This window comes from Kogia breviceps, chromosome 2, assembly GCF_026419965.1.
Source record: "Kogia breviceps isolate mKogBre1 chromosome 2, mKogBre1 haplotype 1, whole genome shotgun sequence".
NCBI classification, from domain to species: Eukaryota; Metazoa; Chordata; class Mammalia; order Artiodactyla; family Physeteridae; genus Kogia; species Kogia breviceps.
The window spans coordinates 112,510,978-112,532,404 of NC_081311.1; the positions used below are offsets into that span (position 1 = coordinate 112,510,978).

A 21,427-nucleotide genomic window follows, 5' to 3' on the forward strand; every position below is an offset into this window, starting at 1 on the left:
CAGCAGAAGGGAAAGAAACCAACATTAGTCTGTGACATTGAAAGGGTTGAGCCTGGAATAGCAAGAGTGACTGCCTCTTCTGTGGAAATTACATGGTTTTGTGAGTTCCTTTCTGTGACCTTGCTAAGGAATGGCTAATCCTACAAGGGTAAAGCAATTGGCACTAAAATAACATTTTGAGACTCAAATACTTATGAAAAAATAAATTACCTGTCAGACCAGTAGATGTAAGCCCCAAAGACTGCAACTGAAAACATATCCACATTGCTCCCTGACAGCACAATCTCACGATTCCCGCCAGTCTCAAGGTCAATTCTTTCTATCTTGTCTGCACGAGCATCACACCAATACAATTTATTTTCCTAAGGTTGATTGAAAAGTCATATTACAAGCTGTTTTTGATTGTTTTATAAAGAAAATAAGAGAACACTAAAAGCAGACTAATGCAAGTTGGCAGTTAATGCACTTTCAATACTTAAGAAATCCAACAGACCTCATAGTCAATGGAGATGCCATTTGGCCATGCTATTCCCATGCTTACGAGGACAACCTTCTCTGAGCCATCTAAACGAGCCTTTCCAATGGATGGCATCTGTCCCCATTCAGTCCAGAACAAGTAGCTGAAATTAAATGGTAGATAAATGCAAACAAAACTGCATATTATTAATAACAACAGCAATACCATTCATACTAACAGAAAATAATACCATTTAAAAATCAATATATGTGTGTATTGTTAGCAATAAAATAATTTTTATTATTAAAAAAATTTAACCATTCATAGAAATCACAAGGAAGAATTTCCAAAAATTACCTTTTGTACATGCGGCTCCCGATCTGAAATGCTTTTTTTCAACCTACTTGCTTAATTTCTTCTGTTTTTTTAATATATCAGACATTTCCCTCAAGAAGCCTTCTGTGTTCTCTCTGAGTATTGCACCATATACTCTGCTTCATAGCATGAATTAGAGTGGCAAATTTACACTTGTGTTTCTTTACAAAGTTACTTTTTATTAATATTTTTTGCTCCCATTAGACTTTAAACTCAGTGAGGACAGTGATCTTTTTTCTTATTCACTATTATACCTACAGCACTAGGTAATTTATGAATGTATACATTAATGCATTATAACTTTCAATTCTGTCCACTTAGATTGCTAAATGGCTATTCAACTTGGAATTTTATAAATCATCTTGTGAAGGCATCTTAAAACATGAATTTATACAAAGCAGACATTCTTATTTTAGTAATCTTTTAACATAATGTGGAAGGACTGTGGAAGAAAATAAAATATAGAAGAAAGAAAATCCACAGTATGCTGAAATACAACATGTCAAAAAATGAAATGTTAAAAGACAAGGTACATAATCCATGTTTCTTTCACCTATTCATTCAATAAATATAGTATTTATATTACAATACAGAAATTCATGCTTTCAGATAAATCAGATCTATTCTTTTGAAGTTATGCCCAGTGAAGTTTTATTCAGCTGTCAAATAACAGCAATGACTAAAGTTTAGAAAAATATGGCAATCATTGATTCATTCAGGTAAAAATGAGTGTGTATTCTGTGCATATTTGAATACATATATAACAGCAATCATATACAAGAGGGGAAAGTGAGACTGCATATAGGAAAAGCAAAGAAGACCTACATTCATATTTTGTATTATTTATCCATGAAAAATGATAAACTACATAAAATATGTATTTCCTTTATGCATATTGTTTTGATTTATTTTATAAGTTGATTTTTTTTCCCCTGAAAGTGCTGTACAAAATAAATGCATTGGACTTTTACACCCAGACAAATATGAGGTGTGGCTGGAATCCCAAGTATATTAATCCTGAAGAAACTTTCATTCATATTTACAAGCTCTATAAATCAAAAAGGGAAAACTTTGTAGCAAGAAATCCAACTAATATTGGTTAGATCTAGGTTGAAGCAGGCATGGAAATATCTATGTTTCTATTAAAATTATGATTTTTAAATCTTTAAGGGACATTGCATTAAAGAATTATTAAAAATAAAAACACTATTTTAACTGAGAGGTAAAATGTGTTGCTTCATTTAACATTTCAAGGAGAAATTTTAGCATTACTAGTGACATTAAAATGACAAGTCAGTCATTTGTTAAGATGACAGGGATGTTACACTGTGAAGGAGGCATTTTGGGAGCCAAGACAGACCTGCGCTTATTTATTCAATCTGATTCTTGTCATCTACTTTTAATACACTCCAGAGTTCAAATATGGAAGGCAATGGGTATAACATACCTTTTCTTTAATAGTAATCTTTCAAATGTACTAAATGACTAATAAAAATATTATACCGAGTGAGTAGGTCAAATCAGCCATTTAACATATTTAATTCTCACAACTTTGGAAATTGCAGTTCAGGAAGTTAATGATCCACAGTCACATGGCTGATAGGGGAACTGCACTCAGGCTTTACTAACCCAGGGCTATACCTTCTTCTCTATGCTGTCTCACCAAATAGAAACATAAAACAACAATATAACACTCTTAAATCCAGTGATATTTTCCCCTAAGTATAAGGAATATAACTAAGATCTCCATACTTGAAAAACAAAACAAAACATCAAAAAGGTCTTAGTATTAAAAAGAAGTCTCTTTTTTCCCCTAGTACTTCCTATTTATTTGAAATTTGCAGTACTTCTAGGCAGGACGCTTAGATGAATGGCAACAAAATTAGGAATAAAAAAATATTCAAAATAAAACTATCTTGAATACAGATTTTACTCAAATTGTCAGCAGTAATTTGACACACTGTAACAATATGTAAAGCCAAAGCTGAGTGCAAGCATCACTTTTATGGCTAAAATATTTATCAACTTAATACAACTAAAAGATTCTACACTTCCCAAAATTAAGCAACATTTTATGATGGTCAGGCAAAGAATAATTTATTTGCTCCTTAAACTGAAATTGAAAGTAAAGAATTGAATTAGCACCTTGAGAACATTCGGGAATTACAAACCAAATATACAGAAAGAACACTAACTTATAAAACTGCAGCAAGAAAACTTATGAATAATTTGAGTGTAATTTACATAGATGTGCTTTAGATACCTTTAATGAACATAGATTCTTCATATATAAACGTGATCTTCAGCAATGGGAAGAAATGAAAATTTTTTCACTGGTTTTTGAGACTCCACGGAAACTAACATTCAGTGATGGCATTTCAAATAGACGTTGTCTCCATTTAAGTTCAAATTTTGCTGTAGTGGAGTGTTTGTTGGATTGTATGATATAGCCAAGAAAATTGCCTTTAGAATATTAGCTTGGTTAATCTAGCCCTGAAAATACTTTCCAAGGCTATCCCAGATACAGAAATTTTCAAAATTGTCAAAATCAAATGCTGTATTGTATGATCGACATTTCTCTGGGTAATAATTTGTTCTACACTGAAAATTCCTTTATTTACAGAAGCTTATAGTTACCGAATTTAAAAACAGAAAATTTAAAAAAGACATTCAAAAGTGGTTTGAAGGATTATAGAAATACTATCAGAAATCATCATAACACAAATATCCCTTTTGTCTTAATTAGACACAGAAGTTCTTGGCAGGAACATGTGCAAAGAATACATATCACAAGCTAACTTCCAATTAATTATTGACATTTGGTTAATAGGTAGAAGACTCCATTTGGTAGTGTTGGAGTTTCCAAAGGCCTAGCATACACTTACTGGTACCCAAAAGTTTTTAAACTTACCATATGACAACTGTACTGATGTCAGAATTAGTTTATACACAGGAGCTCTTATAAAGGAAAACAAATGTTTTTATGTCACAATTAGATTCAAGCTGAAAAATATACTTTCAATGTATTATAAATGTCCTTGAATAATTTCAAATAAATACTTTTGGGGAAATAAGGCCAACATGAAAACTAAGCTCCAAAGTTGGTGGGGAAAGAGTAAAGGAGTATGGGTAAGAAAGAGAAGAATGAACGTGTTTAAATTGTTAAAGAAATAGTATTAAGTATGATTCTTATATTTTAAATATATGAACAACAGTGAAAAGCCACTAATTTGAAGCAATCATGTTCTTTTAATCTAAGGTTTTTTTGACTGATAAACTGTTTCTCTGGAGCATAGATCTGGGTTGCAGTTTTTACAATAAATTTGCTATTTCTTCCTATTCCTATCCTTTACCTAAGAGAGTATGAAATAGATACTTATCAGATATGCTACAGAAAACCTGAAATGACCAAAAATTGCCATGCTGGCACAAAAATGAAGATCACATAATTCTCTTATGTAGGCAGTTGCCTTGGTTGAAAAGAGAATCAAGAATGTCATTGTGTCCTCTGCGAGAGTGGAGGTCAATAGTGTGTTAGTTAATCTGTAAAAATAAGAAAAACAAAAAACAGAAGCCCTGTAGGCTTTTATATATATATTATATACATATAATATATATTTTATATATAAGGAATAGTAGCTTAGCAGTTTCACTAGAATCACTTAAAACACATATTAATTGAATACCTTGTAAGCCAACGTGTCAATGTCTCCGTCTTCAGACTAAAGCACAGGGAAAGTAATATAGTACTGTCAAAGTCTGAATACATTTCATGAATACATGAATTGACATCCTTCATCGCCTATGAGGAATACAGTGTATTCCTCTATTCCTGCGAGGGCTTCTTCACATTTCCTTTTTCTTCATTTCTGTGCAGTTTTTGTTTTGAGAAAGTATTACATGCCAATCCCAAATCACTTTTCAAGCCCTGAATTGCTTAGAGGCTCCTGCAATATAAAAAGAACTCAACCACAGATAGCAGAACACTCTGCTAAAAGGAAGAGAGTCTAGAGACAGTAGAACTTTGAATACTACTTTCTAATTCTTTTGTTTCTGACAGTGGTTCGGTGAATGACTCTCAAATGTATCTTTTCATTGTGGTCATGCAGTCATTCAACAAATATTAATTAGGTACCTATTAAGTGCTAGGAACTGATAATATGAAATGAATTGGACTTAGTGACCCTTATGAAGGTCACTGTTTAATGGCAGAGGCAGATGGGTAAGTAAAGAATTACCTGAGAAAAATGCTGCCAGCAATGCTTAAAACTTGCTAGTTGTCAAGTCTCTAAATGACATGAAAGTAGGGGCTTCAACACTGAAACTGTGGAAGTGTTGTGGTGAGAGAAGTTATTATTCCTACAAACAACTTCAGAAATAAACCTTTCCTTTGAAGCAAAATAAACATACAGGCCATCTGGGTTGTTCTCTCCTTACGTTTAAGCTTAAAAAATATTTTAAAGTTATCATTTGTTCTTCAGGCCTTGTTCTGTTTTTTGTTATTCTTAAGTTTTACATTAGATTCCTTCTTGACTCATTACTTTCCAGTATGAAGTAATTATATAAAACAATTATTATATGTGTACCCAGCCAACACTGGAGAAGTATGGAGAAAAAGGCTTTAGAAAGAAAAATTTATTTGATATCTGTAATTCCATAGCATGTTAGGCTTATCACCCCATATTATATTTTTAATTCCTTATTTTATGTATCTATTTATACCCTGCCTCCTTGCCCATCCTTTCAATAAATATGTACATATACATTTATGTGTACATATATGATATTAGTTTGCTATTTACATGGTTTAACAATGGTTTTCCTAAGTGGTCCATCTTTTATTCACTTTTGGTATTTTCTTTTTTTTTTTTTTTTTTGGTGGTACACGGGCCTCTCACTGCTGTGGCCTCTCCCTTTGCGGAGCGCAGGCTCCGGACGCACAGGCTCAGCGGCCATGGCTCACGGCCAGCCGCTCCGCAGCACGTGGGATCCTCCCAGACCGGGGCACGAACCCGCGTCCCCCGCATCGGCAGGCGGACTCCCAACCACTGCGCCACCAGGGAAGCCCTGGTATTTTCAGTATATAATATTTGATGTTTCCCTATAATCTATGAATTTTCCTATGAAACATTTAACACTGAGATGCCTAGGGCCTAGACTGATAGTGTTCATGAGTTGATTTGGAATTCTTAAAATATTATACAGAAAATTTTAATTTGTTTCATGAACCCCAAACCATCTTATATATCAGTCATATGCAACCTATCCTGGATATCCCACGTCGAAACACACTGAGGAGATTTCTATAGGCAAATAGAGAAAGGAATATCTTAAACTTATCTTTTACCCTTTACCACATTTTTGTTGGTCAGATCCCTTAAGAAATTAGGAAAAGGTGCTACGGTTTTGTGTGGCTATCACTGGTCTCCATTCGACATAGCTTTGGTGTTCTGGGCCAGGGGCTCCCTCTTAACAATGGGAAGTGGCATGACCTTTCTGGGTTCTCTTTCTCCTCCACCAGCTCAGAGCTGCAATGATAGCCCAGGGCATTTTGATAATTTCTAGTCCTTCTTTTCTCGTTTTAGTGGGAGAGGTAAGGTCCAAGATTTATGTTTAGAGGTTAAGAAATAAGAATAAAGCATATTGGAAAAAAGTAGGTGAGACCTAACTATCTTTGAAAGAAGAGTGTCTACAGTATAATTTTTTGGAAAATTCCTAGTGAAAAAGAGTATTGCACTTTTCTTTCATTTGTCCTTGTAATTTGTTAGTATGCCTCTCTCAGAGACTTGTAGAAAAAGGTGGCTGTGATTTGGGGAATAATTGTGGTATTTCTGAACTACTTGACCATCATGGTATATTAATATTATAAACTATCACCCTGATTCCACCACTATTTCTATTGCAAATCAAATTTAATTCCTTCTTTTTTATATGTTACCTCATCTTCAGATGCAAAATACATAGATACTTTAGGAGATGGTGTTAAACTATGCTATACTTTTGCTATCTCAACAGATGTTAAACTGTCATTCAAGACCTTCTGTATATTATTGAGCATATTCCAAAAGCATGTATGTATATATAGTCAATGAAAGACCATTTAACAATATGTACTTTTTGAACACCAAAATACCATGTAAAGCTGAATCTTTGCCATGGAAAGAAACACTTTTCCGAAAGTTATTTATGGTTGCAGAGATATAAAGCTAAATTAAGAGAGGCAATGTAGATCCTACTGCCTAACAAGAAAAAAAAAAAATCACAGAGTATTTGTGTTTCACTTAGAGATCATACATCAGGGGAGGTTAACCAACTTTTTCGGTATCATACTGTGACTTTCTATGCATCTTTTTTTTATTGTAGGTAGAAAATGACTTTTTAGCATAAAGAGAATTATTATATTTTAATTTTTTTAAAGAGAGTGAGGCCTTACCAAAAAAATAAAGAAGTCAACGGAGGGGAGAAACTGAATTTTCAAGCTGAACTAAATTCATATACACTTTCTATTTTGCATACGGCTACATTTTAAAAGACCTCAAGTCTCCATTGCTCATAAACAGGCTTCATGCCCACTTTTCAAGGCACATTTATATCTTGGATTCAGCTAATTTACTCCATTATGGTTCACCTTTTCTCTTGGCAATACCACTTGCCATGTTTTAACATCAAACAGAATATTAAAATGCTGTACTTTATTCCTGTGATATGACTTTTGACACTTAAATGTCTATGTAATATTACCTGGAAATCACTGTTTGATTTCCAGGTAAAAGTTATTCAAATTTTTACATAGAGTGGTCATTTATAAGCCCTTCGCCCCCACCCCGAACTCATCAGTAAACATGTAGGTAAGGTATTAGAAGACACATATCACTAATGTTTCCAAGCAGTAATAAACATTTCCTGAAAATAAACCTAATATTTGAAAAGGTATATCAATTCTTAACTATGAATCCTGAAAAATATCTATCCATGTGACAATATTGAAGAAAAGTTTTTAAGAAGAAGTGAAGACAGAGGGAAACAATATTTAAAATATTGTTATACATGTCAAAGATTTCTTATTCTGTAGGATGAAATGTAAATCTTGTTTGGGAGGCTCAAAATCAATACATCAAAAGTGCTTACTGAGATCTTCCAGCTAAGTCAGTGCTCAGCTCGGGAGTCACAATGGAGAGAAAAGGAAAACCTAAGAGACAGCTGGAGATAAGGAATGACAGGATTTACAGACAGATGGAAATAGGTGATGAAAACCTATGGAAAATCTGAAGTAAGTTTCAATCTTGTCAGGACAAAAGAACCATGATAACACAAAAAGAGACGGCCATGGTTAGGAAAGAAAGTCAGTAGATGAAAACTAGGAGGGTGTGGTAAGTTTCAGTGACAGTTGGATGTTCAAATAAATCATTTCTAAAGGAAATTGTAAATATAATTAAAGGAATGAAGATGAAATATTGGATGTAATGTAGTGATTAATGTCAGAAACATGAAAATATGTTTAAAAGATAAATATAGCAAGAGAGAAAATAGCATACAGAGCTTTAAGTGAGGAGAAAGATGCTCAGAAGAGAAATACAATGCTCAGAGGAAATACATGGAAGGGGTCAGAGAGAACAAGAAAACTCAGAATTAAAGAAGGTAACAGAAAAAATAAACTCTTGAGTGGATAAATGATGGAGAAATGTCAAGGAGAAGGCAAGGGGTGTGAAAAAAAAATCTGAAAAACAAAATCTGGATTTGGCTATGGATAAATTTAGAAATTCCTGGAAAGAACTAAAGCTGAAAATTCATTTCAGAAGTTAAGTGAGGAGACATTTACTTCTATTCTCAGAAGCTGAGAAGTAAACATGCAGAGAGAAATAAGATAGTATTTTTCTTTTCAAGTAAGAGGGATCTGAGCCTATTTGAAAGCAAAGGGAAAGGTTTCATTGAAAGTAATAAGTTAAAGATGATCCAATAGAAAAGAACAGTTACTGCAATGAGATGCCTGAGGAAATAGATGCCATTGTGTCCAGAATAAAAGTGAAGTAGATTTAAGTAAGAAAAAACAAAACTTTCTGAGGTTATATGCACTTATTTCAAAACATTCACATTATGAATTTGTAGATTCCATTTTCCCTTACCATCACATAGTCACTCTATTACAATTAACCACCAAATCCATTTAACTGCTTTACTAATCTCTGACAATTTTGCCATCTTCTCCCTTCAAGCAGACATACTTACGGACTTTATGGCTCATGTTGTTGATCCCATGAACATCCCAGCTCCTGGTTCCTCATCTTATCTGTTCCAGGGACCTTCATCTCTCTTTTGCCTCTGCCTTACATTACTCTGATCTCCTGTTCTTGGTTTCCCTCCATTTCATCACTAATTTCTAGACCTCACCTCCTGATTAGCAACGCATAGTTATTCCCTTACAATTGCCAACTTTGAATCTGTCACCACCTGCTCCTTGTTTGGCCCATTTTTCCCCATTATTTTGCTACTGCTAAGTCGCTGAGCAGTATTACTCAAGGTCATATAAATACCCATTAGATTCTAGAAACCCATTCCAGCTGGACTCGTGTTGCTTGGAATCCTTTTATTCATATTGTACTTTATTCATATTCTATTCATCACAATAGTTTCACCAAAATTTACTTATTCATTTAAAGCTGCTAACTCTACTCATATCATCTATGAGTTTCTTCAATTTCACTAATTTTAACTGCTAAAATATATTCTATTGCTATACTCTATCTCTTTCACTTCATCTCCAAAAACAGAAGAGAACTTTCCCTAATTTAATCCTCCCATTTAAATTTACCTCATTTAATTTTCCCAATAACCAAAAAGGATATAAGCATTTGAGGTCATGATACTTCAAAAGATCCCAAAGGTAGGAAATGTCCAAGCTGGGCTTCCAAACCATAGTGGACACTGTTGGTGCTGCACTTAGACATCCTCAGATCTTGTTTCCTACTTCTATGTACTCCAGTGCCCAGCTCCTGTGTCCTTTTGTTTTTAGTAGCTCACATAGCCAACTTTCTTCAGAGGACAGCTACTGGAATCTCTTCTTTCACAAGTAGTGCTGGGAGCCAGAAATCTTGGGAGTGTATGTCTCCCCAGGTTTGTTGCCCTTATCCAATTAATAATTGGGTGGGAGTTCAAAGTCAAGCTCCCTTGCTAAGTGAGGTTTACCCTCCAAAGCTTTAAAAGGCATGTCTGAGGTCTGGACTTTGCTCACAGTTGAACCTTTGCTTGGTCCCTTTCCTATCTGGCTTCTCCTGACTTGAATTCTCATTCCAGGATCTGTTTTTTTTTTTTTTTAGAGATACCTGATTTTTAAAAACTATTTATTTATTTATTTATTTTGGGCTGTGTTGGGTCTTTGTTGCTGCGCGCAGGCTTTCTCCAGTGCAGCGAGCAGGGGCTACTCTTTGTTGCGGTGCGCGGGTGTCTCATTGCCGGTGGCTTCTCTTGTTGCGGAGCACGGGCTCTAGGCACGCGGGCTTCAGTAGTTGTGGCACACGCACTCAGTAGTTGTGGCTCGTGGGCTCTAGAGTGCACGCTCAGTAGCTGTGGTGCACAGGCTTAGTTGCTCCATGGCATGTGGGATCTTCCTGGACCAGGGATCAAACCCATGTCCCCTGAATTGGCAGGCAGATTCTTAACCACTGCGCCACCAGGGAAGTCCCGAGATACCCGATATAAGATGCAAATCTTATCTATCTGCTATCTGTCCTCCATTCTTCCTGTTCCATTCTATTGCTTCTTCCTTGACAAGGTGCCTCCTACCCTCCTTGGAATCTGTCTCCTCCTTACATGCATTTTCTTCCACCCCTCTGCCTATGAATATGTGCCCATACCCCCTGACCCCACGCTAAGAAAAACTTTCTGTGTGCTCTACTACATTCTCAATAAACTTTCTATTTTTTCCTCTTTTCCTTCATTGTCAAAGTTTCTATCACTGTGGTCTAAATATGCTGGCTCTACTTTCTAATTATCTTTCACTTATTAATTCTTTATATTTGGCTCGCTCTTGCCAGGTTCCTGAAATTCATAACAATTAAAAATATCATCCTGATCATCAATTGCATGTTCTGTTTTCTGCTTTTTTCTCTCCTAATCTCTTTCCTGCAGGCACATTCTTCTTCCTAAAACTCGTCCCTTGATCTCTATGATACAGTGATTTTCTGAGGACTTGAAATGGCTTTTTTCCTCTTTATTTCTTTGGCCTCATTGTTAATTTTCTTTTTTCTCCTCTTAATCATATTATCTCCTAACGGCAAACATTCTTCATTTTTTGTCCTCAGACTTCTTTTTCCTTGGATAATTTCATCTACTACCATGATTTATTGAAGAGCCTGAACTCTGTTGGAATAAGTAGGAATAACTTTATACTTATCCAACTTCTGATTCTATTTATACTCTACTAAATATCTCTTCTCCAGAATTTGCTATCTCAGGAAGAATCCATGACCTCCAAGAGAGTTCTATTTAAAAACAGAATGATATTGTTAAGATTCATTCTCATGCAAAAAAGACTAGGTCTTTCTCAATCCAAACTTAAATCTCATACCTATTTTAAAATCTTCTTCCCTCTTTCCAACTTTGATCTGACTCCTTGTGGCCTGAGGACTTGCCATGAAAAGGTCACACAGTTTTTCCATTTACTGCTCTTTTCTATTTATTTTAGTCTCCCACTTATATATTTGCCTCTAACTCTCTCCATTTCTTGGTTTGAGGGCTGAGAAAGAACCCTTCCCCCTCCTCCATAACACTCTCTCTTGGATAATAAAGAACCATTTCTAAGAATTCCTTAATTTAAAAACCGCTACAACGTCAATAAACTCTCATTATACTTCTGATCTCTGCTTATGTGGATTGTTTGGGGCCAGAGGGAAGGGTTAGGAGAGAGGGTCCAGGACCAGTTTATGTTTCACTTGGTAAACTGGGGATGGAGTTTTCAAATGTGGGGAATCCCATTGCCAATTTTATGGTCCCAACTTATCTTCCAGCTACATTACCTACTCTTCCCTACATGTACCTTATATACTTTTGTTCTTGGCAATGGCCTTTGCTTTGCCACTACCGATTTTTTAATTATTCTATTTCTTCTTCATATAAAATATTCCCACTCCATCTCAGAAACCTTTCTCCTTCAAGTTTCCTCAATAAAGACTCTCCTAATCACCACCACTGCTGCTACTACCCTCACTTTTACTATCTACTCTAATCATATGCTATCTCCTTTTTCTGAAAATTTAATGTAATTTTATAATAGCCATATGAAAATTTTCACTTTAACATGAAATTTAGATATGAGATTTAAGCTTGAGTTCTATCAATCGAGTGTTTTTATGTCCCCCAAATTAGTCTTACTTTACATTATGAGACTATTTTTTTAACTGAAGTTTTGTACTTGTTTAAACTAAAAGTTTAAACAGGAAACTTGTGAACAGAAGCTACATCTTATTTATACCATCATACTTTACAGTGTCCACTTGTGTCTTTCACATAGCCAGTAGTCCTATTTTGTCAAGATGTACTGAATTAAAGGCTGAGGAGGAGACGGAGATGTCCTTACATGACCTGGTTCCCAGTGCGTAGCACTCGAGGAGTGTTCATTGAATAAACTGACAAAAATTGAAGTACATGTGCGTTTCTTTGCCTGATGTCCTCAATCATCCTAGAGAGAAGTTAAGTATAGTTATATGCTAAGATGACTGTACAAAAGATACTTAAGAAGGTCTGGAATAACAACTTGAGGTCATAGACTAGGTTTTAATAGAATGCAAAAGAAAACTACAGAGTGACTAGTTAGCAGCAAGAGGCCTGTTAAATTGAACTGCATGAATCGATAATAGGCCAGGCACAAGATGTTCTCTACAATAAAATAAAGTGTTGGACTTATTATAAATATGACGGGAAGAAATTCTTTATTCAAAACAAGCCCATTTCCTACATATCTATGATATTTCATAACATTCAAATTATATTTGTTCCTACCATCAGAATAATGATTCATAGTCCAGCAATTGATCTTTTTTTTTTCTATTGAGGGAATAATGATTTATTGCTTAATTGTAAAGTACAAATGAAAAAGAGATATAAAAAATATCACATTAGAAGAGGATATTTTTTTTTTTTTTTTTTTTTTTTTTTTTTTTTTGGTTTTTGTGGTACGCGGGCCTCTCACTGCTGTGGCCTCTCCCATTGCGGAGCACAGGCTCCGGACGCACAGGCTCAGCGGCTATGGCTCACGGGCCCAGCCGCTCCGCGGCATGTGGGATCCTCCCGGACCGGGGCACGAACCCGCGTCCCCTGCATCGGCAGGCGGACTCTCAACCACTGCGCCACCAGGGAAGCCCAGAAGAGGATATTTTTATATTCAAATTTACGGGTATAATGTGGACACACTAAACTGAGTCATGTGTTTTGTTCTTAGAACTAAACAAAATTATACCTTCCGTCAATATTCTTTTTTCTTTTTTGTGGTACGCGGGCCTATCAGTGTTGTGGCCTCTCGGGTTGCGGAGCACAGGCTCCGGACGCGCAGGCTTAGCGGCCATGGCTCACGGGCCCAGCTGCTCCAAGGCATGTGGGATCCTCCCGGACCGGGGCACGAACCCGCGTCCCCTGCACCGGCAGGCGGACTCTCAACCACTGCGCCACCAGGGAAGCCTCCCTCAACATTTTAAATATGTACTGGCAACTGTCCATGGGCATGCAGTGGTAGATAAGAGAATGTACGGGGGAAGTCAGACCCAACTCAAGAATTTTTAAAAACTTTTCCTAATTTTCCTGGCATTTTCTCATTATTGTTTATTCTCTCATTATAGTTTTAATCTTTACATTTTTATTATAATTTTATGCTAAAACTGTTAAAACTGTTTTCTTAAATGCTTGATATTTTTGGTTATTAATTTCTGTAATGCTTAACGCTATATATGTGTTATGTATATGTAAACATGTTACATAACACACACACACATACATACACACATAATATAGCATAATCTTTGGAGTTTAGAAAAACCTAACTCTCCCACATATCATGTTAATGATAGAGTAATATATTTCAAATTGCTGACTCAGTTTTCTTATCTGTTAAATGGAGGAAATAACACCACTCTAGGTTTGTTGTAAGCTTTTAAACAGAATGAAAGGGGACCTACTGGTGAGTTCTGAGCAAAACAGTAACAGCTACTTACATTTTGGAAGGATCGCTAGGCCACTACATGAAGAATAGACTGTAGGAATACCAAGGTAGAAGATGGTAAGCCACAATCCAGAAATGTTGGCAAGAATGACAACGACTCAGACTAGGGTGGTAGCAATGAAAAGTGTGAGAAGTAGGTAAAGCATAAATGTAGTTTGAAGCCAAAGGTAACAGAATTCCTGGTATATTGAACATAGGCGATGTGAGAGAGATACCAAAGATGTCATGTTGTCTCTTCGAAATTCATCTCAAATCATCCCTAGTACTAATAGAAATTGAGTTTGTTCAGATATTCAGAGTATACTATTTGGTCTGGGACCTTATCCTAGCCCAGGTGATGAAACATTACTTGTCTAAATATGTCAAGATATTGTCTTCCCTTTGTCTATTGACTGATCTAAGGATGGGCATGTAACCCATTTCTGGCTAAGAAAAAAAACAAAGGGATTAACATGAAGACCTTTCTCTTCCCAAGTAAAACAATAGAGTCTAGCAAGAAAAAGGTTTTCTCCTATCCCCTTCTCTTTCCTTAGGTGTAAACATACTCTCTGAGGATATATCAAGTGTGCTCTAACAATGGGGCCTTAACATCAAGCGTACGAGAAAATATAACATAGTAAAGGTGGTAGTTGAAAAGGGTGAAAGAAAATCTATAGATTTAACACATGCTAGTTAAATTTTAATTTGCATCCAAGAGCAATCCTAACCAATGCAGCTTTTCAATTTTTATATTGTAATCTTAGTTTTAGCCTGAAGCATGACAAATCTGTTGGCATTATTTTTCTCTCTTATATTAACCTTCTTTGTTTCCTCTTTCACTGTACTGATAGTATGACAATTTTATAGCATTTGTCAAGAAAGTGAAGACAGTAATGACACTGGAAAAAGCACATACAACATATAACAAATAGGAAAGAATGTAGATTTTCGTGAGAGTTGATTTGATGTTTTACATAGATTGACTTCATCCTAAATCAGTGTTCCTTATACTTGTTTATCTAATACACCTTTGTGTGACCACCATGGCTTCACTTTTTTCCACTCCAAAGACACAGGAGTTTTATTAACATAAAAAAAAAAACGCACTTTATAAAACCTCTAAAATAAAGTAATAATAGCAATGCAAGAAACACAATAGTGAGGAGTAATATAAACTTTTATAATAGGACTGCTTTTTTATTATTGTATCAGTCAACAACTTATTCCTTACCAACCACACTGTACCAAGCTCTGAGGATAGAGAAATAAACCAAACACACATGGCTCTTCTCATCGAGTTTTACTAAAGAATACAGATATTACCCAGTCCAGTGAAAAACAGTGCATGGTACAGTAAAGCAAATAAATATAAATAAGTAAATATAATTTATAAAAATGAAAGTACTGGGTGCTTTGGTGTCATATAACAGAATGTCTGTTTGCAAAACCAGGAAAAGATAAATAAAATTTATCAAGGTGAAAGTAAGAAGGAGAACATTGCAGGTAAAGGGAAGAAGCTGTTCAAAGACTGAGAGTGGAAGAGAATAGGAAATACTTGAAAACATTTCAAAAAACTAAGAAGTCCAACAGAGACTGAGATAGCAAAGAGGCAGGAGTAGGAGTTTGAGGATGAAAAGTTACTTAGGGCCTGATTAAGAGAATCGTAACAGAAATTTTGGACTCTGGTGAGGTTAGAAGATCAATCGGGAAGTTATTGCAGGGGTATCTGTGTAGCGCAAAAACAGATTTAATCAGGGTGGAGGTAGTGAAGATAGATGGAGGGTGGTAGATTGATAATATCTGGAAGAAAAAAATCAGCAGAATTTGGTGTCAGCTTGAATTCATTTCAGTGTTAGATATGTACAGTTTGGGTGTCCAAATGGAAAAATGGTACTGTCAAGAAGACAGGTAGACATACTTATCTGGATCTCAAGAAAAAGAAGGGAAAAAAAAAAAGCTTGGGATGAACATGTTGATATGGCAATCATAGATACATAAATTGAAATTGAAGCTTTAGAAATATTGGAGAACGAGTTTGGCTATCAAATTGTTCTTTCATTCATTCAGCAAAAAATTGAGTACCTAATATGTAAACAGTTCTAGGGCAGAACTTTAAATTGATAATCTAGAAAAATGTTGGTGTATCATTTGGATTTACACACACATTAAAGAACGGCATAATAAATATGAACCTATCAAATATGTACTGTAATATACATGACAAAGTGAAAATAAACTTTTCCTTCTGCTTAGGTAAGATATTTTTGAGATTTGTTTCAGACATTATGGCTAAAAATAAATATTAATATCAATTTCTGGATTTTTCTTTTAATGAAATTTAAGTCACTTAAAACCCCCAAAATATATGTAAACGTTAAATTTACCCTTTTTCTGGGTGCACAGCTATAGATCTTGGTTGATCCAGGCCTTGGGAAATAATTACATAACGAAAAGAGCCACTGAGTCTTGCAACTTCAATTAAGTTGAAACCATGATCCGTCCAATATATGTTACCTAGAAGAAATACAAACATGTTTATAATACAATTATGAGAGAAACTTATTTATTAATTTAGCGAAAATTAACTTTCTGAGCATTCACATGACTCTTAAGAAATCATTTACTTCCTATATTCTTTTTTAATATGTGCAGTTCCTAAGCAGAAAGCTATAAATAAACTAATATGCAAATACTTCTTAATCTCACATGTCTATGGTTTAAACCATATAATGATACATTTATATGTTAAAAATAAATTGAAATTTCTCTCACCTGAGGAAGGGCTCTATTTTCATTTTCTACGAGCTTCAGGCAAAAGAGAACTTCTAACACTTTTGTTTGTCAGCCTCATGGGGCTCTCAGGACATCTGGGCAAAGTTAATACTACATAATCTACTTCTACATAAAAACACTTATCCAAAGTCTCAAAAGCGTTAGAAAGAGTGAAGCCAAAAGCAAACGAGGCTATTTACCCCTGTGGCTAGAAGTTCAAAAAAAACCCTGTTATGAGTCAGAAACAGCATTTTTATGAAGCAGATTGAGCCACTAACAATATAGGTGTGAAACAAAAACAGAGAAAGCCATGGATGATACCAGCAATCCAGTCAATAGCTATCCCTTCCACTCTTCCCAAGCCATTGGTGATGATATCTTCTTTCCAAGTCTGATCTCTTTTAGCTCGGCTAATTTTATTGAAGCCCATGTCTGTCCAGTAGATGGTATCATTTTCTATGGATAAAACAGAAAGAAAAAAAAACAAACACACTATAAAAGGTATCGATATACATATTAGGAGCACATTGCATCAGCATTTTGGGGGTTATCATCCTGGGTGTGCTGGAGTATAAGTGTTCTTCAGGAAAATTTACTAATAAAAATGGTAAGAAAGATATTAAAACCACATGAGAGAACCTAGTGAAATGTTTTGAAGCATTTTTGAAATATATGTGGAAATAGTCTATCACATCCTTTTTATTTTTCTTCATTTTAACTCAATAAATACTTATCCCCCATGAATTTGCAATCTTGATATCAAACCAAATTATTTTGGACTACAGTTTTTCTTTTAACATCTATTCTTAGGTCTGAGTTCTTTATATATAAAGAGACTACTACGGGGGATAATCAACAAAGTCTCAAAGTAGAGAGACAATGGAAAGAAACATAAGGGCATTTTAAATATATCAAGGGTGTTTTATGTATAAGGTCATTCAAAATGTATAAAACCTTAAAAATACCTTATCAACTAATTATTCCTTCTGAGGTACTAGTTTCCCAAGTGTCAACTACAAACACTGTGCATTATTTTTCAAACTCTCTTTGTACAAATGGGCTTAAGAATACTTGAAGAATGGCTCTATGCTATCATAGAGTCTTTAAATAACAGTGCTTTTTGAATATTTGAATGAAAAATGTTCCTAAAGACTATAAATGTAATATATGTGCATGCATATGCATAAAGGGTAGCAATTACAGATCAATGATGTTAAATACAGCCACTAGAAAGACACTGGGGACAAATCATTAAATAATAAATTTGCCACCAACTAAGTAAGTGTTTGTGTTGTGACCCACATGGCCATTTGAAGAACAAATCATTTAAGACCAATATAATTTCCATCTGGCACAGAGACAGACTATGGAAATAAAGAAAAAGCAATTAGCATAATAAAGCCATTTATCAGTAAGCTTGGGGATTCTGTTTCAAATGAAATATAGTCTAAATTCTATTACCTGTCTGGGGAAAAATTCCAAATAGCCCCTGTTCCCAACAATGGTTAAGTGAGATACACACTTGTATGAATCAGAGCAGAGATTCCATTTTCACATATATATCTGGAAAGCAAGGACTTATTTCATTTTTCCAATTTTGTCCAACTATCAGTTGATATGTTTTCATGATTGAAAGAGTGAATCAATCAACAAAAATAAGCATCATTTTTGTATAAATAGTATTATATGAAGAGTCCTGTTCTCTTCTGCTGACATTAGATCCATATATCCAACTGCCTACATTGTATCTCCACTTGTATGTAAGAAAAGGCAATCTTGATTGCAAAAGACAAATTTTGGATTTCTGCCTGAAACGTACTTCTCTCTCAGTCTTCCATATGGCAGCTCCCCATGCCTTGGTGGTATGATGGAAGGCACCTCCATCCTTTGTTTCTTGGGCTAAAAACCTCATATTGTCCTTGATCACTTCCTCACACTTCACATCTAATCCATTACCAACTACTCTCATCTTCAACCTATAACCAAATTGACTACTCTCTAGAGAAATTATTTCCTTGCCATGTTCCATTTCCCTTACAAACCTATTTTTCTCTGTAGCATTTATTACTGTCAAACACATTCCACATTTATTGGTTTGTTTGTTTAGTGTCTGTATTGTCTTACAGAAGTATAATCTCTTTGAGGGCCGGGACTTCATTTTGCTCACTGCCTGACCCCTGGCACCTAGAATAGTGCCTGGTACATAGTAAGCTCAAAGTAAACATCTGGTGAATAAATGAATGAATGTGGTGTGCTGTACAAAGACTGGTTGGGAGGGTATACAAGGAAGACAAAGCTCTTACTGTGAGAAACTTTATAAGCTAATTAAGGAACAGAAGGTACGCACATGAAAAATGACTAACAGTTCACAATAGTGTAGCAGGAGCAGCATATAAGTAGTAAAGACAAGCATTTTTATGAGTTCAAAGAAGACATTAACAACAGTCTTAACAAGTATTAGAAAAAAGGACACTAAATATTTATGTGACCCTTACTTTTCTATTTCTCTCTAATAGCTTTGCCGGTCCTGCAAAATTTTATTTAGTATAATTAGGAAGCATTTTTTTCTCACATATGCCACTACATCTTGCACATACTTTTATTATCATATTGAGCTGAAATTGCATCTTTGCATTTCTTCTTAGAAATTGACTGGGAGATATATCATAGGTGGGGACTGCAATAGACCCAACATTTACCAAGGCAGTCACAAGTGCAGTAGACATTTCATGAATATTCACTATGTGAATAATAGATTAATTTGTAATGCTGAGGCTATCTCTACATGGTCAAATCCACTAGATTACAGCACTGAAGGAACGGAGATGTTTCCTTATATTCTTTTATTACTTATATTTGGGATATTAGCAAGCAAATCAATCATGTAGTGGTGCATTAAGGAGGACCAAGAGGATAGAATAATTAAATCACTCATTCTCAAAGAAATCTCCTTTCCTTATTTTTCACATACACATTGCACACCTCCACGCTCTAAATGGAATAAGTTCACTAAGATATAAGAATATGTCTTCTAATATCTGGGAATATCTGTAAAATATACATAAGGTAGGTCAAGAGTGTTTTAATTATAATAGAATGGAGGTGGAAAGATGATAAAATTTTACAACAAACCTTAAAGATACAAAGTGGAAATACATATAAAGACAGAAAGGGAGGAAAGATTATCATAAATGTGTTCTGACACTTATTCAAAATATGATTTTTTTTAACTTTAATTATCCCCATTCAACAGATACTTATATAATACTTAGTGCATGCTAAGCATCTGTATAGGCATAGGAGTACAGTGTTGAACATGACAGTCCCTGAAATTGTAGATTTTACTTCTGGAGTTGAATTTAAAATAAACTATCCTAAGACATATGACAATAAGTAACATATAATATAATTATAAATTATGTACCTATTTTGGACACTTAGATTGTGCTCAATTTCTGGCTATTATGAACAATGATATGAACATTCTCATCCATGTCTTATAGAGGACATACAGTGTCATTTCTGTTGGATACATAAACAGAGGTAGAATTGCTGAGTCATAGGATGGTTTTAGTAGGTAGGGCTTATTTTAATACATTAATACATTAATTAATTATCTGAAACAATTTTCCCTGAAATAATAATCTACACTATAGACCTTCTACAACTACTGTTGAACTCCACCACCCTCTTCATATCTGGCTGATTCCACCATGAAGACCTCCTACTACAGAAGAACGTGTAAGAAATTCTAGATTCTCTTTTTTTCCAGGAACTAGCCACTATGCTTATTTACCTTGGTTCATAGTGTTTACCTTGTTAGATAAAAAAAGCAAATGACTAGAGTAGTATGCTTAGTGAAATTAGTCAGACAGAGAAATCCAGATACTCTGTGTTATCATTTAAATATGGGATCTAAAAAATAAAACAAATGAATGTATATAGGAAAATAGAAATGGACTTACAGATATAGAAAACAAACTAGTGGATACCAGTGGCAAGAGGAAAGTGGGGAGGGGCAAGATAGAGGTATGGGATTAAGAGATAACAAACTACTATGTATAAAATAGATTAGTAACAGGATATACCATACAGCACAGGGAATTATAGCCACTATTTTGTAATAACTTTACATGGAGTATGATTTATAGAAATATTGAATCACTATGTTATCTATCTGAAACTAACATCATATTGTAAATCAACTATACATCAATAATAAATAAATAAAAATATGTAACTAAATGGGCATGGCTGTATTCCAATAAAATTTTATTTACAAAAAAAAATTAATTAAGGACAATTCCAAAGTTCTAAAATTTACAAATTTGACTAGCTGAATTTATCTGCTCAGTTTTTTTGTTTCTATCCTGCTGGACCCATTATACTCTATCCCATACTTTAAAAATAAAGACAGTTATTCTCAATCCCAAAAGTTAACTTATGGAGAATTCTATATAAAATGTGTTCTGGTTTCTTGACAAACTTCAGTGTTGAGTTCTAGAGAATGTTTTACCTATGGCTGTTCAACAACTGTCAACAGATACACTCCTTACTACCTTATAGAGAAAGCTGTCAGGATTTTGTTGTTATATTTTTAGCTTTTGTTTTTATATACAAATAAAATTTGGCTGTAT

The 21,427-nt window shown here is 34.7% G+C and overlaps 1 protein-coding gene across 7 annotated transcripts in view; it reads right to left on the minus strand.

Annotated features, from left to right (window-relative positions):
* Nucleotides 1-21,427, minus strand: part of LRP1B (LDL receptor related protein 1B) — a 1,895,525-nt gene that overhangs the window by 507,356 nt on the left and 1,366,742 nt on the right. For all 7 annotated transcript variants that reach the window (XM_067025946.1, XM_067025948.1, XM_067025945.1 and 4 more), the window contains 4 exons: nucleotides 17,112-17,246; nucleotides 16,403-16,532; nucleotides 494-620; nucleotides 211-362 (listed from right to left, as the gene is read on the minus strand). In XM_067025946.1, the coding sequence (XP_066882047.1) occupies nucleotides 211-362; nucleotides 494-620; nucleotides 16,403-16,532; nucleotides 17,112-17,246 (544 nt within the window). The remainder of the gene's footprint in view (nucleotides 1-210; nucleotides 363-493; nucleotides 621-16,402; nucleotides 16,533-17,111; nucleotides 17,247-21,427) is intronic.